This window comes from Phacochoerus africanus, chromosome 8 (genome assembly GCF_016906955.1).
Source record: "Phacochoerus africanus isolate WHEZ1 chromosome 8, ROS_Pafr_v1, whole genome shotgun sequence".
Taxonomy (NCBI): domain Eukaryota; kingdom Metazoa; phylum Chordata; class Mammalia; order Artiodactyla; family Suidae; genus Phacochoerus; species Phacochoerus africanus.
In genome coordinates, this window is record NC_062551.1 from 89,313,674 (window position 1) to 89,338,372 (window position 24,699).

Genomic DNA, 24,699 nt, shown 5'->3' on the forward strand with positions numbered 1-24,699 from the left:
TTCTATTTTTTAAAATTTCATCTTATTCTGAAGCTAGACAGCCTGCTTTTCAGCCAGGCGGCGTTAGTAATATAGGATAGTATTAGACCGCCCCCCGCCAAAGGGTTTTGAGAGGCTAAATGACTTAATGTGTCTGAGAGCAGAACCTAACAATGCACTGTCAATGTTCAATAAAAGTTAGCTTTTCACCTAATTTTCGATGTATAACATATATCATTTATAAGTAGGTAAATACACACATGTTTCGCTAATAGGAAACAGTGCTAATTTACTAATAGGAAACTCGATTGGGCAAGTTTGGAGAACAGGCTCTGGGGATAGGGACCGGGTTTGATTCACCTCTGCATCCTTACGGCCCAGTGCTAGCCCAGGGCAGAGAGGGTCTTGATAGACAAATGTGGACAGAAAAAAATGCTGGTGGGTGCTGGAGCACAGAACTGGGATCTAGTTCAGGCTCTGTTGCTTATTTCTAGCTGAGACTAGGTGGGGCACTTGGCCTCTTGGGGCCTTAGTTTTCAGTAAAATACCAGGCATTGATTAGACAAAGGCTGAGGGAAACCAAGGACCAATTCCAGGCCAGATTTAGGGTGAGGGGCGCCCTCTTGTGTCCCTAATGGTGTCCTCTCCCTGTGCATCCTCGCCTCCATTCCTCCTCTTCAGCGCCATGATCCTGAAGAGGATGTCCTTACCTGACCCTGCAAAGCTATTTTTCTGGCTTCAGAGCCTGCCACTCCGAGTCTCAAATGTCTCCAGCCCTCCCAGCCACTCACACTGCTGCACTGTCCCTCTTTCCACTCCACACCCTCCTCTACCTGTGATCTTTTCCTTATGGGGTGTGGGGCTGAGAAGAAACCTTTGGAGTCCTGTGTCCCGAAGTTCAAATCTCAGCCCTGGCTCATATGAGCTATGTGACCTTGAGCAGGTCACTTCATCTGTCTAAGCCCTCATTTCCTCCTTTTAAATTGGGGATAATAATACCCACCTCTGGAGGTGGTTGTGAAGTTTCAAAAACAAGGAATGCTGGTAGGTTCCTACTACATTCACTGAGTAAAATCACATGAGTTATTACAATAAATGAGTTGGAACATATTTCACAGAGGGGAAGCACTTTGAACTGGGTCTTTAAAATTAAAATATAGAATTCCTGTAATTTTAACAATAGCTAACATGTATTGAGCACTTTCCATATGCTAGGTACTGTTGATTTCCCCAAAGTCTCCTAACTATTAGTAGAAATGGTAACAGCTAATGATGATTAAATTCCTTCTGCCAGATACAAGCTCAAGCTCTTTACATATTTCCCCCCACTTATTCCTCTCGCAAACTTTATCAGGTAGATGCCATAATTATAATTCCCATTTTACAGATAAGAAAATTGAGGCATAAAGAGGTTAAGTACTTTGCCTAAGGTTTACAACTAGTGAGTGGAAAGGCCTATATCCGGCATTTGAAAGTTGAGGTTTCAGACACAAGCAGCTTGACTTCAGAGACCATACCTAACCTGCATTATCTCATTTAATCTTTGCAACACCTTGCAGTGTGGTTCTGTTACATCACCTGTTTTTTATGGAAGAGAAAACTGAAGACAAAAGAGATGCAGTAATTCGTTCAGCACCACATAGCTATGAAGTCATTGGGCTGGGATGTGGATCGGTGCTTGACTACAAAACCCACTCTTCAAACTCGGATTGCTCATACCCTAGAATATTCACAGTGGAACAAAGCAACTGCATTTCTATTAAAATCATTCTTCTTATTATTATTCTAATAATGACTAACGGTCTTCCAACACCCACGAAGTGCCAAGCTCTGTACTAACTGATTTACATAATAATAGCTAATATTCGCTGTGTATTATTAAGACCCAGGTCTTTCTTTTCTTTTTGTCTTTTTAGGGCCACACCCAGGCTAGGTGTCTAATCGGAGCTATAGCTGCCGGCCTACGCCAGAGCCACAGCAACTGCCATAGCCGAGCCACGTCTGCGACCTACACCACAGCTCACAGCCACGCAGGATCCTTAACCCACTGAGCGCGGCCAGGGATGGAACCCGCAACCTCATGGTTCCTAGTCGGATTCGTTTCCGCTGCGCCACTAAGGGAACTCCAGGACCCAGGTCTTGAGCTAATCGTTCCAGATATATTAGCCCAAGGAAGTCTCGGATGCTATTATTATTCTCACTTCACAGGTGAAGAAAGCGAGGTTCACACTTGATCCAAAGTCATGCTGCTTAAATTTGAATTGACAATTCCCGCCCACCAGTCTGGTCACCTCTAAACACCGTCTCTCCTCGTTTCTGCTTTCCTCTCTTCGGGGCCGGCTCTCGTTTCACCCTTTCAATAGACTCCGCCCCTTCGGTTGAATGCCCGCCCACTGGGCGGTGCCATTATCCTGCAGCCTGTGGAAAGGACCGGGATCACAACAGGCCCCGCCCCCATGCGTAAACGCTGTTCGGATTTGTTCCGGTGCGGGGCTGGAGAAGATGACGCATCTATTGGCTGACGACGTCTGAAAGGTCGCAAGCGGAGGGGGCCGCCCACACGCGCTCGCGCGGTTCCTTCTGGGAGTTATAGTCGCCGACGCTCCATTCCCGGGGTGGCGCCGTTCGGGACTCCGCGTCCCAGCATTCTCTGCGCGAGCCCTGGAGCACTTCCGCCCTGTTGTGAAGTGGGTGTCTCGGTGGGTGAGTCCGGGTGGCGGGGCGGGGGCAGCTGAGACTCAAGGCTCTGGGCTGGAGACTTAGGAGGTGGTGGTGTCACAGGGGGCCGGGGAAGGTTAGAGGGGAGAAAGAAGCTTTTGTGTGGGGTCGGGGGTGAGGGGCGGTCAGAGGATGAAGCGTCCGGTGATGGAAAGGGTCACACAAGGGTCGGGGACTAGGAGGGAGATAGAAGGCCCTGAGCGTGAAGAGGTTCTTAGAAAGGATTGTAGCTGAGGGAAATGGGAGAAGTTCTGAAGGTGGAAGCATCTAGAGACCTCATAGGGAAGGATAGAGGGTTCCTGGGCCCTGGCAAGAAGTGAAGATAAGAGGGCCTGAGATTAAAGCCTGACCTTAAAATAGTGTTCCAGCCTCTCCCTGCTCATCTAAGACAAACATGCTAGATTTGCTAACCCCTTACACTTTCTCTCCTGGTGGTGACCTCTGGAACCCAGTGGGTGGGACTGGCTGTGGTGTTCAGCTCCAAACCTGCACCTCTTTCCTTCTGCCAGGTGGAATTGAATGGCACCAACATCCACTTTACCCAGGTGTATTCTGATTCTTCTTGCATTCTTCCCCATTCTGGGATCTTAAAATCTTTCAATTTCCTTAACATATCTTGTGACATTTCCTTGTCAGGTTTTTTGCTGAAGCCTACCCCTTTTCACCTCCTTAGCTTGAATAAACTCATTATAGCCACAAATCAGATGAGACCTTCTATTTAAAAACTTTCATTAACTCCCATAACCTATGGAATTAAACCCAAACACCTTAGCCTGACATTCAAGACCCTTCATGAACACCCTTTACAGCCTAATCTTGGTGCTCTCAAGGTACCTATCTTGGGGAGGCTGTTTGGTCTCTCACCATTATACATGCTGTTCTTTCTGCTTAGAATATACACCTTCCTCCCAACCCCCATTCTGTCAAGAGAACCAGTCTTTCTTCTAGAACCAACTCAGCTGTTACTTGGTTCATTTAAGTCACCCCCTACTCTGGCTACCACAGACCTCTTTTACTCTATTTACCATATTTGATCATAATTATCTGTGGGTTTTTCGTTGCTGTTGGTTTTTTGTTTCTTCTACTATACTATGAGCATCTCTGGGACAGGAACAGTTTCTGAGGCACTTCCATATCCCCACTGCTCAGCTAGAATAGTAAGTACTTGATGTAAATCAGTAAATACTTCATGAATGTGTGAATAAAGACATTCCAGAGTGAGCTCCTCTAGACCAGGCTTGAAGACTGCCACTTCCAGTGGGTTTCCAGGGGTGTGAGCTTTAGTCTTTTGCCTCTCAGAGCTGTCTTTGCTGGAAGCTGATTCATTGCCTATGGGAGTTTAAGCCAGAGGTGGCAACCGCATGGAATATGTGCTGCTACTCCCCCTGCTGTGCTTGGCAGTCACAACTCATTGGTCACAGCACATACTCCCATGGGATTCAGAGTCCTTAGCACAGTTGACTAAAGTTAGTGCTTTAAATGAAACTTATTTGCTCTTCCTGGTTTAAGCCCTTAAGTGTCAGATCAGGCTGCTTTAAGCTGTAGCTTGGACCATCAGCCATGTGAGCTCGATAGCCTTTGGAAACTCTCAGTTTCTTTTTCTTTGGAGGTCACAGACTGGTCGTGGCCTTTCCCGTGGGGACGGGGCAGATCTTTCAACCCACTGTTCACTGGGGTCCCATTCGTCATGTCCATACCCACACTCACAACCCCAGGAGACAGGATGGCCTTCAGCTTCCCTGTGTTTATGAAGGGATCCTGGCTTTGGTGGCAGATCCCTCATTGCTTTTTCTTTTCTTTTTTTTTCTTTTTTCTTTTTTCTTTTTTTTTGCTTTTTAGGGCTGCAGCTGTGGCATATGGAAATTCCCAGGCCAGGGGTCAAATCAGAGCTACAGTGGCTGGCCTACGCCACAGCCATGGCAATTCGGGATCCGAGCCATGTCTGCGACCTACACCACACCTCACAGCAATGCCAGATCCTTAACCCACTGAGCGGGGCCAGAGGTCAAACCCACATCCTCATGGATACTAGTTGGATTCATTTCCACTGCGCCGCAAGGAGAACTCCCAAGATCCTTCATTGCTGAGGGGAATCTGTACTAGGTCTTCCTGGCTATTGGAGGAGACCCTTGAGATCATTGAAAGGTGGCAGAATGACAGCCCCTGCTGAATGAAACCTACCATCACACTCTATTTAATCCTCATGGTGTTTGAAACAGTTTTGAGTTGGCTGCCAACACTTAGAAATACAGAGTTCTGGCTTCTCTGGGCAAAGTTGGAAGGCCTGAGAACACTGGGGCGGTGTGCATCCGGTGCACTGTAGTTAGCCGCAGTCCCAACTCCACTCGTTTCCTCATTTACATTGCCTGGCCCCCATAGCCATTTAAATCTGTAGCCACTGATTCTAGTCTCCCTGTCCCTTTGCTGTGCACCCATCTTACTAATTGGGGAACTTGGGACAACTGCTGTGTAGGGTCACGTTGAATGCTGCAATCTAGATAGGTCGCACCCAGGCCACATGACCTGTGCAAGGTCACATGGCTGGTAAATGGCAGAAGTGGAACTGGAACCCTGATCTCACTCTTGCCTCATGTTCTTTCCACTCTCCATACCATCTTCTCAGGGGTTTGGTGGACCGGCACCTCTAGAGGAGGCTCTGTGGGATGGTTAAGAAAAATGACTGGAGAAAACTGGGTTTAGATCCAACCCTACCACTTGCTGCTTGTAGACTCTCACATGAGTCTTTGTAGAAGCTCAGTTCCCTATATGTAAGTGGAGATGTGGTACCGTCATACCTTACAGAAGAATTATATTCTAAGGTCAGCACAGACAGTGAAGCTCCCACTTAGCCAAAAATCACAATCAACGTGAGAATCCTTTGGCAGGGAGCCACTTAGAAACCAACATGCTGCCTTTCAACGAGCTAATAGCACAGCCAGGTTTCCTTGGTTGAACATTAGATGAAAGATTTGACTTGTTTTTAGGGACCATGCTGTATGAAAGACACTCAGCTCACACTCAGTGAAAAGAGAGGCTTGGGGGAGCTCAGCTAACATGGGGACCAGCAGAGTCATGGGTGTCATCACTACATGCTCTGTAATAGACACATAGTGAATGGAACTGGCTGCATTATTTAAATTATGCCCTTTGCTTCTCTTTCTGCTGTTTGTATGTAGTTTAATGTGTGTAAGTTACAGATCAGTGTAAGGCACCTCAATGCTAGTGGCTCTTCAGTTGCTTGCCTGGAATATTCGGTGAGATTCTGAACGTAGAACACTTAGCACCAAGCCCGGCACCCTATGGGCATTCAGCACATGGATACTCGTTGAGGTTCTGGTCCGTATGCCCTTTCAACATGCTGCCTTTCAACAAGCTAATAGCACAGCCGGGTTTCCTTGGTTGAACATTAGATGAAAGATTTGACTTGTTTTTAGGGACCATGCTGTATGAAAGACACCCATACAGGCCCCCATATGCCTGGGAGTCTCAGGCCTGAGGAGCGCCCTTGTCCCTTTTTCCTCCGTCAGCTGTGTGACGTCTGCTTTGCTGACTCTGTTGACCTCCCTCCATGGGTAAACTGCTGTTCGTATCTGTCTAAGAGAGTAGCAGGAGCATCTTTGAGATTGTAGGCGAACCTAACCTTTGGGACTTTCAAGTCTTCCCAGAAGAAAATGCTTGTTGTCTGAGACTCTGGGCTCTGGGCCTGGTGGGACTACTAATTGCCTGTTTTTGTTAGTGTTCTCTCTGTGCAGAGCATACACTTCTTTGCTTGCTTTAGCCACTGTCTCTCTCATTAGACTGTAACTTCGGTGAAAGTGGAGACTGTCCTAGTTACTGTTGGCGCGCCGGCTCCCCGTACAGCACAAGACTCTGTAGATTACGGGTGAATTTGTCTTCATTGAGAGAGATACAGATGTGTTTGGACTAGTGCATGATTTAGGCTGTGGTTAAAAGAGAAATTTCATGAGAAGTTAATTCTTTAGCTCAATATAAATTCTGGACCTTTCATAGCCAGATGAAAGGCTCTTGATGTGCCTGATTTACTGTTTTAATAAGAGACAAAACTTCCAATGGCCCAGCTATTCATCAGACACTGGGTTGAGCGCCGTGGATACAGAAATGGGTAAGATATAGTACTGGCCCTAGCAGTATAATTTAACGGGACTCTCAGATGTAAGAACAGGTGTCTATAATAGTGCAGGGTAGTGCCTGTGTTAGACGTATATAGAGCGCTTTGGGTGCACAGGATGAGGGGAGGTGATTCTTGCGGGCTGGGCTTGACAAGGGCACGTCCAGAAACAGGAGGTGACATTGAGCTGGTAACTGAAGCACAAGCAGGAAGTTGCCAGGTGGTCATGAGTTGTGTTCCTAGTGTCTCCCTATGTGTGTGGAGGTCTTTAGGACGAGGCTTTGTTTTTCATCATCCTTGTCTTTTTTCCAGACAGTCCAGTCAGATGGCCTAAAGTCAGAATACCACCCTTCCTCCATTCTCAGTTCAGCTGTGTCATTCCCACTTGGAAGCAGCTAATAGCCTCTTTTGAGTGGGCATTTTTAATGTTATCTATATTTGTTGGGAGTGACACAAAGAGCTCTTTTTTTCCAGATATCCCAGCATGAGTGTTGTCAGAGTCTTCATTGTGTAAAAGAAGCAAGCGCAGGCATTCACTCAACAAGCATTTACTGAGAGCCTCCTGTGTTTAGTGAACCATGCTTTTTGTGGGGTGGGGGAGGGAAGGGTGCGGGGAAAAAACAGAGGAGCTAGTTATACCCCTTGCCCTCAGTGAGGCTGTGGTCTCGTGTGCACACACACCCCTCCAGGACAACGTAGAAAGTGGCACACGTCACAGAGATGGAAATAAAGAGAAGAGAATTCCTTCTGACATCAGCAAGAAGGTCATTCTTTTTTTTTTTTTTTTAAATCTACAGAGAGATTAATTTCAATCCTTGCTTCATGACCCATCACTGCCATCAGTTGACCATTGTTACGCTGTTTATTGAGTGCTTCTTCTGTGTGCTGAGCGCTATGCTGGGTCCTTTTGGGAACTTGTGATCTAGTGGGTAAAATAATTACAGTTACGTAGGATCAGGGTAATGGTCAGAACACCTAAGGTGGCATGGAAGCCTGTGGCTCAGGACTGACTCTTGTTTCAGGGTGTAGGGAGGGCCACTTGGAAAAGTACAATTTCAGCTGACACCTAGCTGTGTGAAGAAAGGGAGGATGCTGTTGCCAAAGGAGACGGTGGCATGTTGGAGGGTTCAGGGGGCAGCCCAGTACAAGAGCTGTGAGCTGTGCCTGAAAATCCCTCCTGAGTTGGCAGCATGGTCAAGAGATGAGGCAAGGCTTGCCTTTTATCCTGAGGGCAATGGGAGGTGACTGGAGGGCATTTAGCAGGGAAGTGATGTGGTCAGATTTTGATCCTGTCTGATTGTGCACAGAATGGACCAGGGGTTGGGGTGAGGGGAGTGAAGGCAGGGACATGAGTTAGAGGCTGAAAAGTGTGATGATTCTTTGGACGAGGCAGTGCCACTGGGGATGGAGGTGCTAAAGCAAGGCCAAGTAGGAGTTCCCATCGTGGCGCAGTGGTTAACGAATCTGATTAGGAACCATGAGGTTGTGGGTTCGATCCTTGGCCTTGCTCAGTGGGTTAAGGATCCGCCGTTGCCGTGAGCTGTTGTGTGGGTTGCAGACACAGCTTGGATCCAGCATTGCTGTGGCTCTGGCGTAGGCCGGCGGCTACAGCTCCGATGAAACCCCTAGCCTGGGAACCTTCATATGCCGAGGGAGTAGACCCAGCTTGGTGACGAATGGATGTGGGGGGAAAAAAACCAGGTTTCTGCCTTGGGTACCTTGACGAAAGGTGGTGCCTTTGCTGGATGCAGAGCTCCAGAAGAGGGACAGGTTTGCAGGAGAAAATGATGAATTCAGTTTTTGATCTCTGGAGTTGGTAGTGCCTAAGAGAGAGTCAAGTAGAAATGTCTAGTAGGTGGTTGGACTTCGGGGTCTGGAGACAGGTCCTGGCTGGAGTTTTAGAAGTGGTCTGTTTAGAGAAGGTGACACATGGGTGGGTGTAGAGTGAGAGGGATTTTGCAAGGAGAGTACCCCTAGAGAAAAGCTTAAAGCCCAGCAAGGAGGGCCTTATGGAGGGAGTGACATTTGGAACCCAACTTGAGGGAACATTCGATTTTGGACACGTGTGGAGGGAGCAAGGCTGTGCTGGTATCAGATCATTCCAGAGGATTCCAGAGGATTCAGTACTGTACTGTCTTCCTCCAAGGTGTGCTGGCTACTGGTTTTGGTGACAGCTTGTGGGCTAACTTCCTGTTTGTGGGAAAGGGCGTCTTGGCACCCCTGACCCCGGGCAGAGCAGTGGAAGGTGCGGGGGAAGTAGGAAAGTAAGGCTCCTGATCTCTTGCTCACACTTGTCCTTCTGCCTTCAGAGCCTGGGGGATTTCCTCTCCCAGGAGCCCCCGGAAGGACACACCACAGATGCAGGAAGACTTTGGGCAAGGACAGCCCAGCTGAAGGGAGGCATCCAGGAGAGACCATGGAGGTAGCCCTGGAATCCCAGGCACAGGCCTCTCCCCGATCAGAGCCTGAAGAGCTCCTGATTGTGAAGCTGGAGGAGGACTCATGGAGACCAGACTCCCAGCCCCAGGAGAAGGACCTCAACCCTGTTCCTGGCCCCGAGGCCTCCCGACAGCGCTTCAGGCAGTTCCAGTACAGGGACGCGGCGGGACCCCACGAGGCCTTCAGTCAGCTCTGGGCGCTCTGCTGTCACTGGCTGAGGCCAGAGATCCGCCTCAAAGAGCAGATCCTGGAGCTGCTGGTGCTGGAGCAGTTCCTGACTATCCTACCCAGGGAGGTCCAGGCCTGGGTACAGGCACGCCACCCTGAGAGCGGTGAGGAGGCGGTGGCCCTGGTGGAGGATTGGCACCGAGAGGCCCAGGCTGCGGGACAGCAGGTGAGGCAAATAGTCTGTGTCCTCCAAGGAGCGGGTCAGGTAAGGCGGTGCAGCCGCACCTAGGTTATAATTGCCGAAACCGCACTAACAGTATGATCAAGCATCTGACATTTCTTTTCTTTTCTTTTTTTTTTTTTTTGTCTTTTTGCTATTTCTTGGTCTGCTCCCGTGGCATATGGAGGTTCCCAGGCTAGGGGTTGAATCGGAGCCGTAGCCACTGGCCTACACCAGAGCCACAGCAACGCGGAATCCGAGCCGCGTTGGCAACCCACACCAAAGCTCACGGCAGTGCCGGATCATCAACCCACTGAGCAAGGCCAGGGATCGAACCCACAACCTCATGGTTCCTAGTTGGATCCGTTAACCACTGCGCCACGACGGGAACTCCACATCTGACATTTCTTGAACACTATTATATACCAGACACTGTTCGGAGTGCTTTCCGTGTATTAACTCATTTAATCCTGTCAACAGTTGAGTGAGATAGGTACTGTTGTCCTGATTTTACTGATAAGGAAACTGAGGCAAGGAAAAGATAGATAATTGGCTCAAAGTCACTGGCTGCTGGATGGTAGGGGCAGGATTTGAATTCAGTCTGACTCTAAAGCCAGCTCATAACCACTGCTCTGCTGCTTCCCAGTAGATTTAATTTGTGTTGCTTTCTGTATTTAATAGAATCTTTTCACATATGTGATCTCTTTGGATGTTGACAGCAGTAATGTAGCTAGACAGAAATAGCATTTTTGTCCTCATTTGATAGATGAAACTAAGCGCCCGCCCAGTCAGGTGCCTCATAAAGCTTAGTCAGTATGAACCGGAGCCTAAACCCAGGTCTTTGGGTTCCAAGTTCCTTTTTCTTTCTACTACACGATAGATACCTCACCTGCAAACTGTGGGATTTAAAATACCTCTGAGTCGTGAGGCTCAGTCGAGGTATTAACTGACATTGTTAAGCACTCACTGTGTGTCAGATACTGTCCTAAGCGTTCTGTATGTATCATCTAACCAGCCCAACAAGCCAACGAGGTGGGTGCTGTTATTTTACCAATGGTTCAACAGACTCAGGTAAGTAACCTGCCCACATTTATTTCAGTGGTAGAGCTGAGATAAGGGAAGTGAAAGTATTGTGGATTTAGCAACCACATGAAAGCCCATGATAACAATTTATAATTTTGCTGTGACACATATTTTGAGTCCTGCTTCGAAAATGGTAATTGTACAACCAGTCCTTCAGCTGGCTATGGGCTGAGCCAGCCACCCAGAACCGTCATCTCAACATAGCCTTGTTCCTTTCACTTTTTATATAGTCAGTAATTCTTGTGATATTATACTTAATCATATTTCATTGGGGAAAATCATAGGTTTGAGAGCATAGCCCTTGCACACAAGCAGGGGTTTTGTGTACATTGTAAAGTGTAAAGCTCTGTTTAAATGTGAGACGACAGGAAGAAGGTTTAAGGTCTGTGGATTTCTCCCGCTTTTTGGATTCCTTTACAAACTGAAGATTCCGAAAGCATAATATTTAAAGTTAACAGAACGAAATACAAGAGAGTTACCTTATTTTGATATATTACCCCACCTTCCCAGGTTATTTCTTCTAAAGAAACAAGCTCTTTCTTTGTTCTCAGTGGCGGTGGAGAAACAAATGGATGTCTTAGGTTGTCTTTTGTCAGAGATGAGAGATGAAGAACTTGAAACCCAGAGATAAGAGTTGACTTAAGTCAAGGTCTTTTTTTTTTTTTGTCTTTTTGTCTTTTCTAGGGCCACTCCCGCAGCATATGGAGGTTCCCAGGCTAGGGGTATAATTGGAGCTGTAGCCACCAGCCTACACCAGAGCCACAGCAACGCGGGATCCAAGCCGTGTCTGCAACCTACGCCACAGTTCATGGCAACGCCGGATCCTTAACCCACTGAGCAGGGCCAGGGATGGAACCCACAACCTCATGGTTCCTAGTCGGATTCGTTAACCACTGAGCCATGACAGGAACTCCTAAGTCAAGGTCTTTATAATTCTTTATCTGTACAATGAAAGGGTTGCACTAGACCAAAAGGCCTCAGATTTTATCCCTGTGAACGCCTGTGAACTGAGCAAAGATTGAACTGCTTCTCAAATAGAAAAAAAAAAAAAGGTAATAGAATCTTCTCATTATGGAGAACTATATTATAGTAGTTCTCTATAATGTAGTTATAAAAAAACATTATAGTGTTTTTTTTTCTCTGTGACTTTTATTTTATTTTTAAACTTTTCTACCCGCCTCTGAGTACTCAGAAATGCCAAAACAAATGGATAAGTAGCATAGAAGCTTGTTTTCCCTGCAAGGCAGACATGTTGTAGTTTGTGATCTTACATTGCAAGGTTTGTTACATTCTCTGCAGGTAAAAGTTTTCCAAGTCTTGGTAATGGAATGAAACACATTAACTGTGTTCCTCAAAGAGAACGGCCTCCTGAAAAGGGTTGCTGCCTACTGGGGCTAATGGCCTCTAAAATATTTTCCTTAAAAATTCCTTTCAGATTTGCTCTTTCGTGGTTTTGAGCTTGTTTATTCTGTTGTCACCCTCATGCACAACCCCTCTCCCCAGCACGTGCTTAGGCATTTTTAAGAAAACAAAAGGAGTTCCTGTTTTGGCTCAGTGGTTAATGAACCCAACTAGTAACCATGAGGACGTGGGTTCAATCCCTGGCCTTGCTCAAGGGGTTAAGGATCTGGCATTGCCGTGAACTGTGGTGTAGGTCTCAGACGTGGCTCGGATCCCAAGTTGCTACAGCTGTGGCGTAGGCCAGCGGCTGTAGCTCCGATTAGACCCCTAGCCTGGGAACCTCCTTATGCCTTGGGCGCGGCCCTGAAAAGACTTTGGACATGTGTGGAGGGAGCAAGAAAAAAAAAAGAGTAGAACCTGAAATGCATCATAAGAGAAAAGGTTCTACTTTAAAAAAACAAAGAAAAAAGGCTATTTTACAGAGCACTTTTAGTTTCATAACATATTGAACGGAAAGTACAGAGTGTTTATTTACCCCCTTCCCCAACACTTGTACAGCCTCTGCCGCTCCCAACATTCCCTACCAGACTGGGACATTTGTTACAATCCTTGAAAGTTGTTATCCCCCAGAGTCCATAGTTTCACTCTTGGTGCTGTACATTCTGTGGGTTTTGACAAATGTGTAAGGATATGTACCCACCGTTATAGGATCATACAGAGTAGTTTCACTGCCCTAAACATCATCAGTGCCCCAGCTCTTCATCCCTCCTTCCCCCCAGCTTCTGGCAACCACAAAACCTTGGCTCTTTTTTTACAGTCTTCATAGTTTTGCCTTCTCCAGATGTCATATAGTTGGAATCATACCATATATAGCCTTTTCAGATTGGCTTTTTTCAGTTTGTAATATGCACTTAAGGTTGCTCCATGCCTTTTCTTGGCTTGGTAGCTCATTTCTTTTTAGCGCTGAGTAATACTCCATTGTCTGGTTGTAGCACAGCTTATTTATCCATTTACCTACCGAAGGACATCTTGGTTGTTTCCAGGTTTTGGCAGTTATGAATAAAGCTGCTGTACACGTCCGTGCACAGGTTTTTGTGTGGTGCACAGGCATTTTTGGTGGATTCATAATTCACCTTTACCCCAATCAATAGCCTCATTGCCCCTTGGATCTGTATCTTTCCGTGTCCACAGTTACTGTCCCTGGAATCAGAATCTTTGCTTAGGTAGAAATCGTTGGAAGAGCTGGGGCTAGGAGTGGGGATTGTTGTTAGAGAATGGATTTGGGTTTTCAGATTGGCCAAGAGTTTTGGAGTGAAGTTTGGCAAACTGAGTAATGAAGTTTGATAAAGATGGATTTAAAAAAAAATGTAAGGTTCAGAGTAGTATATGTAGTTTCTGTCTTTTGTGTAAAAATGGGGGAGAATAAGAATATAAATTTACAGTTGCTTGTATATACAGAAACTCAAAAGGATGCGGAAGAACGGTGGTTACCTGTGGTGAGGCGTCAGGGAAGACACAGGGCAGGTGGAATGGAGACAGGTGGGATGGGGTGTTCTCACCGATTATATCTTTGTATGTATTTTCTGTTTTTGGACCATGTGAGTATTGAAAGTACCTATTGAAAACACTGAAATTCATGTTTAAAAGTTAGGTGTTTCTATGATATAATGAGATTGTTATATTGGAGTTTTAGGGCCAGGAAATAATATCTCAGCCTCTACCTCTGAATTTGGAACCAGTTGAGAGAGAGAAGAAATTAGCTTTATGATTGCTAGTGCTGAATTAGGTAATGCTATCTCTTAACTGATTATTTCCTTTTATTATATATATATTCCCCATCTCTCTGAGTGCTTTTTTGCTTGATCTTTTACACAGAGATTAAAACTGCCGCTTTTGTTTTCTTTTTGAGTTACAGTGCCTTATCTCTGTGTAGTCTTCTGTTTAAAGATTAGATGTACTTTCCTGAAGCAGCACATACTTTTACTTTGTTTTAAAATTACATTTACAGTTCTTTGAATTTTCTTTGCCTTTCAGCAGGAATATTTAGAACAATTACATTTAGAGTTGTAGTTGTATCTGCTTTTGTGCTTCCCTTTGGCTTATTTAATATATACCTGGTTAACTTATTTCTTTTTTGTTGTTGTTTCTTTGGGTAACTTAAAAACCTGTTTTTGATGTTTAGAGACTATTTTTATTTCACAGAAGTTTTACATAATTTATCTCTTTATAATTCAAAAATGTTTTGAATAGTAGTGGCCTCATTTAGACACTTGTATAGCGTCTCTGTTGAATAAGACAGAACTCACTTGATGGTATAAATGCTGGTCTGTTTACCAAAGTCAGTCTGATAGCTTTGTCATCATCTTCTTTGTTTTTTTTTTTTGAGGGCTGCACTTGTGGCATATGAAAGTTCCCAGGCTAGGGGTTGAATCGGAGCTGCAGCTGCCAGCCACAGCCACAGCCACAGCAGTGCTGGATCCGAGCTATGTTTGTGACCTACACCATAGCTCACGGCAACGCCAGATCCTTAAACCACTGAGCGAGGTCAGGGATCAAACCAGCGTCCTCATGGATACTAGTCAAGTTCTTAACCTGCTGAGCCACAACAGGAACTCTGCCTTTGGTTTTTGAAAAGAGCCTGTTAACCTCTGAACCACAGTTGTACTCAAAAGAACATTCTCTGCCCTACCAGTTACTGAATTTACGATTGGGAATTTTGGGCATCTGTGTGTAGGAACTGGAATTGTGTGCAGAAGAGACCAGGTCCTTAAAGACAGTGAAGGAATCTCAGAGCTTCCAGCTGCAGCCAGTAGATCACCAGCCTGAGGGACAGTCCCAGAAGCAGTGGGTGAAGAATCCATGTCCTGACCTTCCCGAGCATCTAGACACCAAGATGGTACCACAGCCCTTGAAAGAGAGTGGTGAGTACCAAGAGTCAGGGGACATCAGGAAAGAGGGGCAGCAGGTGGGGGGAAGGATGGGTGCGTGAGGAGGAGGAATGTGCAGAGTTCAAGGCCAGGGCTAGAGCAGTGTCTGATGGACACCCTGAGAAGTAAGGCAAGTAAGCCTTGTCAAAGATGAAGCGCCCAGGGGTGTCAGCACACTGCATTGTAGCCGAGTCCCAGAGCAGGTTCAGGCGGGGACTGGGGCAGGCTGGTGACCGTGGGAGTTCAGGGCTGCCATCTCACCCACAGCAGCCCAGGGGCTGGATACTCTCCAAGGGAAGTGGAAGCAGGTAGTCTGTGTTTGCTCCAAGGAAGGCTTTAGGAAAGCTGGACCTTACAGGTGGTTTTTTGGGAACCTGAGCTTGGGTTTCAGAGATGTTTTCTTCTCCTCAGCTGTCCTCACGCCCCGAGTCCCTGCTCTCCCAAAGATGGGGAGCGTTGGAGATTGGGAGGTGACAGCAGAGTCCCAGGTGAGCTGCTGTGGGTTCTTCCTTTCTTGTCATCACTTCTCCTGTGCTCCTGCCCTGCTCCACTCCTCTTCGCTCCTCTTGCTGCGGACTGACCTCGGTGCAGGGTCTGAGCCGCCTGCCCCTGTCCGCTGGCCTCCCTGTGGTTGTGGCATCGCTGTGTCCATGACTCTCCAGGCCTCTGCTGGGATCCGCAGTCTGTTTTCAAGGGTCAGTGACGTGAGGTCCTTCTGTTGTACATTACACAGGAAGCCCTGGGCCCCGGCAGACATGCTGAGAAGGAGTTCTGCAGGGACCCCCCAGGAGACAGCTGTGGGAACGGCGTGCCCCTGGGTAAGGAAACAGTGCCCTCCGGATGAGATGTCGTCGGCTTTCTGGTACACTCAGTTCCCAGGGAGCATTTCATCATGCCCTTCAGACGCGTGGCTCTGTGAAGTCTCTGGAATTTCAGACCTAGGGAGAAGACATGCCTTTGTGGCCAGCTCTGTGGTGGCAGGGAGGGGGTGTGGGGAGTGGCTAGCGGCCCACAGGCTGGCTGCCAAGAGCCTGCCCTCTCAGGGCTCATTGTATTCATTTCCTCAGTGTATTTACCACCCCCTAATCTACCCACCCCCTCCAGCCTGGGTCTGCGCCCAGCCTGCCAGCCCAGAAATTCAGTCTTTGCCGCATCAAACAGGGTGGATTCAAGTGAACTGAGCTCAGGAGGCTGATGTGTTTAAACCACACTGAGAAATAAATATCGCAGAGCTTAACATACCCGAAGCCCCTGTGATTGGCACAGACCCCTCTCTGCAGACGCATCTTCATGGGAAGTCAAACAATAATGAACATTTCCCTGGGGCACCCGCGGTCAGTACGAGGGCCTTAGAGAGGAGAGTGGGATAAGGCGGGAGAGACAGTGGCATACTGACTCCTGGCACGAAAGTAAGACGCTAGGAGCGTGTTGGCTTCTTGCTGGGCAGTGTGCCCTTTTTACACATGATATCTGGGGAGAAAAGTGTTCAAAGGAACAACCTTGGGGAACTGCTGCACTAGATAATCCTTAAGCCTCTTTTAGTTCTAAACTCTTTCATCTAGTTTTCTTCAAATATTTATTTTAATTAAAGGATTCCTATTTGCTTGAGTTGGGAGCACTTGGGACATCTGTCCTTTAAATGTAGCTATAAGTGTTTTAAGAAATAAGGGATTTTTTTTTTCACATGACTGGAATTCCAGAGGAGGGCACACTCGAACCACAGTACAAGCTGGTTCAGCCACATCACAGCGGACCTGGCTTCTTCCTTTCTCTCTGCTCTGCCAGGCTCAGTGTCAGCTTCCTGTGAAAGCTGTTTTGTATCATAGACAAAAGGTAGAGGCCACTGGCATTTTTTTTTTTTTTCTTAGGCTGCACCTGCGGCATATGGAGGTTCCCAGGCCAGGGGTCAAATCAGAGCTGTAGCTGCTGGCCTACACCACAGCCATAGCAACTTGGGATCCCAGCTGCATCTGCGGCCTACACCACAGCTCACAGCAATGCCGGATCCTTAACCCACTGAGCAAGGCCAGGGATCGAACCTGTGTCCTCATGGATGCTAGTCAGGTTCATTAACCACTGAGCCACGACAGGAACTCCACCAATGGCATTTGAGGTCTCAGGTTTCTAGGAAGAGAGACTCATACCACATACACACATACACACACAGACCTTTCCTCCACCCATTAAATTTATTCAGCCTGTTTAGAGTATGTGCTTGTCTGTGGACCAGGAACAGTCACTCTTTTGTACGATCTATTTCACAGAGCTAACAAAAAAGCAAATGAACAAAGCAAACAGGTCAGTATGTTTCTGGTGAGGTGGCCTCTAGTTAGCTTTCCCTGTCCCTCTGGACTTTTAATTTAAGAGATTAGTATGGGAATTTCACATTAATTTCTTACAGGCAAGTGATATGTTTCAAGGACATTTTATTTTTATTTATTTTTATTTCATTATTTTCTTTAACAGCCGCTACACCTGTGGCATATGGAAGTTCCCAGACTAGAGGTCAAATTGGAGCTGGAGCTGCAGGCCTACGCCACAGCCATAGCAATGCTGGATTTGAGCCGCATCTGCAGTCTGTGCCACAGCTCACAGCAATGCTGGATACTTAACCCACTGAATGAGGCCAGGGATCGAACCTGTATCCTCACAGAGACAATGTCAAGTTCTTATTCTGCTGAGCCACAATGGGAACTCTTGTTTCAAGCAAATTTTAGAGAAAAGCTTTCCTCAACAGGTCATTTCTACTTAATCATTTCTCTTCTTCCTTTGGCATAGGAGTTCCAGCTTCAAAACCAGCCATCATCTCCCAGCGAGATCATGGACCAGAATTTTGGGGTCCAGGCCTTATAAATTCTGGGGAAAAGAGCCCTGCAGATTACAGGGATACTGAGCAAGCGAAACCAGCTCAGGCACTGGCCTGGAGGGACTCCAAGGCCTGGGAAGAGCGATCCCGGTGGGAGGTAGAGGACGTGAAAGTGTCAGGAGTGCACTGGAGCTACGAGGAGACCAAGACCTTCCTGGCAATTTTGAGTGAGTCTCCTTTTTCTGAAAAACTCCGGACTTGTCACCAGAACCGCCAGGTGTACCGGGCCATTGCAGAGCGGCTGAGGGCACGGGGCTTCCTGCGGACCTTGGAGCAGTGTCGCTATAGAGTCAAAAACCTCCTACGGAATTACCGGAAAGCCAAGAGCAGCCACCCGCCTGGGACCTGCCCCTTCTATGAGGAGCTGGAGGCGCTAGTGAAGGCCCGGGCAGCCCTCAGAGCCTCAGGGGGCCACGGAGCGGCTGTGGCTCTCCCCAGGCTGGGGGATAGTGACATGGAAGTGGATGAGCAGGAGGAAGGGGGCTGGGAGCCTGAGGAAACAGCCGAAGACTGTAATGGAGATGACCTAACCACCGAGGAGTCTGGCCAGGGCCCCAGGATTCCAGGGGGCCCAGCTCTGTTCCAGAGTCGGATTGGTAAGAACACTGGGGCTTAATTGGATCCAGTTTCCAACCCTCCTGCCAACCAAACCTCTGTTCTCTGAGTTCAGGGCATGGACTGTGCATCTGCATTGATGCTACTGGAGTGAGGTTATCCTCAACTCCTATTCTCTCCCCTTTGATCAGTGTTCTTTTTTTAACAAATTTTCTTGAAAAATTTTTTACACAGTTTTTAAAGGTTCCTTTCCATTTATAGTTATTATGAAATTATTGGCTATGTTCCCCATGCATCCTAGAGCCTAACTGACGCCAGGTAGTTCGAGCTCCCTCTTCCTACCCCGATATTGCCCCTCCCCCAACCACTAGTTTGTTCTCTGTATCTGTGAGTCGTCTTCTTTTTTGCTATGTCCACTAGTTGTCATTTTTAAATTCCACATTGAAGTGATATCATACAGTATTTATCTTTCTCTGACTTACTTCACTTAGCATAATACCCTCCAAGTCCATCCATGTTGCTGCACATGGCAACATTCCATTTTTTTTTTTTTTGGCTTTTTTTAGAGCCACACCCACAGCATATGGAGGTTCCCAGGCTAGGGGTCCAATCGGAGCTGTAACCACCGGCTTACGCCAGAGCCGAAGCAACGCCAGATCCGAGCTTCATCTGTAACCTACACAACGGCTCACGGCAATGCCGGATCCTTAACCCACTGAGCGAGGCCAGGGATTGAACCTGCAACCTCATGGTTCCTAGTTGGATTTGCTTCTGCTGCACCACGACAGGAACTCCAATATTAAATTCTTTTTCATGGCTGAGTAGTATCCCATTGTGTGTATGTATGCGTTTATATACCCCATATATACATATATACCACATCTTCTTTATGCATTCATCCGTTGATGGAAACTTACAGGGTTTCCATGCCTTTGCAATTGTAAATAGTGCTTTTGTGAACATGGAGGTGCATGTATCTTTTCGGATTAGTGTGTTTGCATTTTTCAGGTATATGCTCAGGAGTGAAGTTGCTGGGTCATGTGGTAGTTCTCATTTTAATCGAGACCTCTATGCTATTTTCCACAGTGGCTTCACCAATTTACATTCCTACCGCCCGTATACAAGGGTTCCCTTTCCTCCATATCCTTGCCAGCACTTGTTATTTGCAGACTTTTTGGTAATAGCCATTCTGACAGGTGTGAGGTGGCATATCACTGTAGTTTGGATTTGCGTTTCCCTGATGATTAGCCATATTGGACGCCTTTTCATGTGCCTGTTGGCCACCTGCATTTCTTCTTTGGAAAAAATGTCTACAGTTGTATGACTGTTTATACATAGTGGATATTAATCCCTTATGGATCATATCATTTGAAAATATTTTTTCCCATTCAGTAGGTTGTGTCTTCTTTTGTCGATGGTTTCCTTTGCTGTGCAAAAAAGAAACAAATACCTTTAAATCCTTAAGGGACCTTAAAGAGTTCAGTATTTCCGGAATGTGTCTCTGGTAGTGTGGGGAGGAGTGTAAGTGTTACATGAGTAAACTTAATTTTAATGTGTGTGAGCACATCAACCCATGATTTCACAAAAAAAGTAAATTTACATAAAGATATTAAGTGGACTGTTCAATAGATACAGTAGAAATCGTGACTGTATATACTTGAGCAACTCAATTTGGGGAAATACCCAGTCACTGTAAAAGTGGAAACACAGAAGCCCAATCTATGAAGTGTCGTATCTAAAGATACACAGGGACCAGAGCCCAGGGCTCCTGCCTCCAGTTTTATGTGGTTTTGCCTCCATCATGCTGCCTCCGTTGCGGCAGCATTTTCCTGCAGAGGAACTGAAAATAGATCACTTCCTTTTCCTTCCTCCACAAAAGAGGAAAGGCCATCCTCAGTTGGACTCTATTGCACGATTATCTAAAGTCCATTTGTGTCTGTAGGGATTCTCAGTTCCCACGTTTGTTAAAAAGGAAATTCTTTGTTGTTGTTGTTGTTGTTGTTGTTGCTGCTATTTCTTGGGCCGCTCCCGCGGCATATAGAGGTTCCCAGGCTAGGGGTCTAATCGGGAGCTGTAGCCACCGGACTACGCCAGAGCCACAGCAACGCGGGATCCGAGCCGCGTCTGCAACCTACACCACAGCTCACAGCAACGCCGGATCGTTAACCCACTGAGCAAGGGCAGGGACCGAACCCGCAACCTCATGGTTCCTAGTCGGATTCGTTAACCACTGCGCCACGACGGGAACTCCAAAAAGGAAATTCTTAAAGCAATCAGAGGACATGGATTGAATTGTATCTCAGTTACAAACCTTTCCTTGAGCCATTTAGCTGAAGCCAAGGGAGTGGGTCACCTGGTATAATATGGCCATTTAAATCCTCTCCTTCAGCCAAGACTCTTAAGTGCTAATAGACTCTCTTAGAAGGGGGTGGGGGTGGCAAGCCCTGGCACAGCCCTGAGAAACAAAGGTGTATTCTTTGCTGGTGCCCCCAGGCACTTGGACAGTTTCCGAAGTGCCTGTGTTCTAGGTGGGCAGCAGGGCAGGTGACCCGGAGCCCTGATGAACCCGGCAGAGCTCGTCAAGTCTCTCAATTCTGAACTCTTCACTCCTGACAGCAGGTGTGCACTGGGGCTATGAGGAGACCAAAGCCTTCCTGACCATCCTCAGTGAGTCCCCATTCTCTGAAAAGCTTCGCACCTGTCACCAGAACAGCCAAGTGTACCGGGCCATTGCAGAGCGACTGTGTGCACAGGGCTTCCTGCGGACTCTGGAGCAGTGTCGCTACAGATTCAAAAACCTCCTTCGAAGCTACCGGAAAGCCAAGAGCAGCCACCCCCCTGGGACCTGCCCCTTCTATGAGGAGCTGGACTCGCTGATGAGGGCCCGGACTGCAGTTCGAGATGTGGTGACCAGCAAGGAGGTAGCGGGTCTCCCTACCTCTGGGCAGAGCAGTACTGAGGCTGTCAACCAGGAGGCCTGGGATGAGATGGCAGATGAAGATGCCATCAAACCTCCAATCCCAAGTCCTAAAATCCTAGACACTGGTAAGCTTGGAGTAATCACATGTCCACAGATCTGCAAGCACACAGAGAGACTGCGGGAGTCAGGCTCATTATCTTTACTCTGAACTAAAAGAGAGAACGGAATTGAGTAAGAAAAGTATTTGTTCTTTGCTCGGGTTATCCAGTCTCTAGCAAGTGAGAGTAGCAGTGGGGTCTGATTTTTCTTGTATTTTCCTGAGTAATTGTGGAGTTTATTCGGCCTCCGAGGACACAGGACATACTAAATGTACCAGAAGAAGGAGGTGTTGGTTGCAGTAGTGGGATGGGGGTAGTTGGCCGGGGAGACTGACGGCTGACTGCCTGAAGGGACTCATGGCTCCCCCATTGGGCTCACCCTGCCCCAGACTCTGCTCCTAGGCTTTACAGGTCAGAAATGCATGTGTGCACTGAAACTTGATTGATTTCCTGTTAGTCACATTTGTAAGGTGTGAGATAGGAGATACATGTACAAATTCACCTTAGCCACCTTCACAAGGTCCAGATATATAAATAACCACTAATGAATGAACAAAAACTGCTTTTCTGTCTGTTTTTTCAGGTTTTGAGATGAGGCATGAGGATGAAGACCAGATTTCAGAGCAGGACATTTTTGAAGATTTACCTGGAGCCTTATCAACGTGTGCTGCCGAGAACAACTGCTACCCTCACGACTGGGGGGAGGACAGTGAGAATGAAAACGAAGGTAAAGGGCGGTGGGGAAACCCATCCCAGGAACAGTGGGAAGAGTGTTCTTCTGAAGAGGATTTAGAAAAACTCATCGACCAGCAAGGCCTGTACCTTGCAGAGAAACCCTATAAGTGTGACATGTGTGTGAAAAGCTTCAGCCGGAACTCGCAGTTAATTGCCCACCAGCGGACACACACAGGTGAGAAGCCCTACAAATGCCTTGAATGTGGCAGAAGCTTCAGTGACCGCTCCAACTTCAATACCCACCAGAGAATCCACACTGGAGAGAAGCCCTACAGATGCCTTGAATGTGGGAAAAACTTTAGCGACCACTCCAATCTCATCACCCACCAGAGAACGCACACAAGGGTCAAGCCCTATAAGTGTGGAGAATGTTGGGAAAGCTTCACCCAGAGCTCAAACCTTTTGAAACATCAGAGAACCCACTTGGGAGAAAATCCCGACCCCTGCAGGGAGCCTGGGGGAAACTCCAGCCAAAGCCCATCCTTTCCCGCACACTGGAGGACCTCCGCACAGGAGACATCTCCAGGACAACCTCGAAGTGCCAGTAAGAACGTGCATTCTCCTGGACTGCCCAGCACCAGCTCAGGGGAGAGATTTTACGAGTGTTCTGAATGTGGAAGATGCTTCTCTAAGAGCTCTGCCCTCATCAGCCACCAAAGAATCCATACAGGACAGAAACCCTATGAATGTGCCGAATGCGGGAAAAGCTTCAGCAAGAGCTCCACGCTGGCCAACCACCAGCGCACCCACACCGGGGAGAAGCCGTTTGAGTGTGCGGACTGCGGGAAGTGCTTCGGGGAGCGCTCCAAGCTCATCACACACCAGAGAGTGCACACGGGGGAGAAGCCCTACAAGTGCCTCGAGTGTGGGAAGTTCTTCCGTGACCGTTCCAACCTCATCACCCACCAGCGGATCCACACAGGAGAGAAGCCTTATAAGTGCAGAGAGTGCGGGAAGTGCTTTAACCAGAGCTCCAGTCTCATCATCCACCAGAGGATCCACACTGGGGAGAAGCCCTACAAGTGTACGGAGTGCGGCAAAGATTTCAACAATAGCTCCCACTTCAGCGCCCACCGCAGAACCCATGCAGCAGGGAAGGCCTCGTAGGAGACTCCTCCCCTGACAGCGGCAGAGAGGAATGCATATTTGAATCACCCACGATCCTCAGACGTGTGCTAGAGAGAAACTGTCCCAATTTTTAAGCCCGGCGTGTACCCGGGGAAGTTATCCTGGTATCACCCAGGTAATCTGGAAGTGAATTACAGATGCTAAGGATCCAGGTTTGAAGGCGCTTTTCTTAAGTGTAACATGTTTTCCTCCTGCGAAAAACCCACGCATCGTCCTCAGGCTGCCCTTATATTTGCTGTCATGTAAGAGCTGTGTCATGTTTGAGCCCGGCTGGTTACTTAGGGGATTAGAGGTGAAGCAGCGGTCCTGAGCAGTGATTCCAGACCTCGCTGTGCCTTTGTATACGTGTCCCATTGGTGCGCATGGGCAAATCGTCCTACATGGCACTTTTCCCCTGGGGTGTAACCTTCTCGAAGAACTTTGAGACTCTCCAGGGAGAGGGGGGCATAATTGGCGAATCAGTGGCCTAGAGCAGGCTGCCATGAGCTCAGCAAAGGGTGGGAACAACCGTGACGTCATTACTGGATTGTGATTAATAATAGCAAAAGTAGCCAGACTTACTGAGCTCTTGGACAGGCTCTGTGCTCAGCACTTTATACACATCATCTCATTTATGCCTCGCAGCAGCCCCAGGTGGTACTAATATTTCCCTCATTTCCCAGAGAAGTGACTTGCTTGGGTCACTCGTCTGAAAATAGCAGAGGCAGGGTTCACCCAGATCTGTCTCTAGGGCCCAAGGTGCTCTCACCACTACGCTGGATCCCCTTTCACATCAGGGCAGGTAACTCAGGTGCCAAAGCACTTTGTAGACCACGTTTCCTGTTAAAACTCCCTGTGAATTCTCTCTCTCTCTCTCTCTTTTTTTTTTTTTTTTGATAAATATGGACACCGAGAACCCTAAAAGATTGAAGAACTTGGGATGGTCAGAATTGGCAGCATGCTTGGAGCAAGGCTGAGCAATTATCAAAGCACTAGATGTGAATTTCCATCTTCCCAGTAAGATGGGTGAGAGATAGAGGTGAGTTGAGATTGGGAATAGGTAGCTAACGTCATGTTTGTTCGTGAGGTACTGCTTTGGCGAAGGAAATGGGGTTTTTCAGAATTTCCCTTTTCTCAGGGGATCAGTTCTGCTTCTTGTAGACTTGGCTGGGTCGTAGGTTAAACCCCAAGGAACCTGGGCTTCCTGGCCAGGGCTCACTCACCCCTGTGTGTTTGCCCACCCCCGGCCCTTGGCACGGCAGAAGCTTTGTACCAAGACTGAGGCCAGAAGGGAGGTGGGAGGGGTCCGTGTGTGGAGCACCACAGAGGGGGCTATGGACACTGCTCCGCACGC

General features: G+C 47.6%; 1 protein-coding gene across 3 annotated transcripts; it reads left to right on the plus strand.

The window, feature by feature from the left end:
• Positions 1-2,604: 2,604 nt before the first annotated feature.
• ZSCAN20 (zinc finger and SCAN domain containing 20) lies at positions 2,605-23,930 on the plus strand. Of its 3 annotated transcripts, none has more exons than XM_047793171.1 (8): positions 2,605-2,682; positions 9,136-9,659; positions 14,872-15,058; positions 15,476-15,552; positions 15,798-15,882; positions 17,843-18,526; positions 21,102-21,530; positions 22,087-23,930. In XM_047793171.1, exons 2-8 carry the CDS (start codon positions 9,243-9,245, stop codon positions 23,343-23,345), a joined length of 3,138 nt encoding a protein of 1,045 aa, XP_047649127.1. In that variant the 5' UTR covers positions 2,605-2,682; positions 9,136-9,242; the 3' UTR covers positions 23,346-23,930. The 3 variants fall into 3 exon arrangements, with proteins under 3 accessions (XP_047649127.1, XP_047649129.1, XP_047649128.1); XM_047793173.1 differs by having other exon boundaries at positions 21,105-21,530; XM_047793172.1 differs by having other exon boundaries at positions 2,612-2,678.
• Positions 23,931-24,699: the final 769 nt, after the last annotated feature.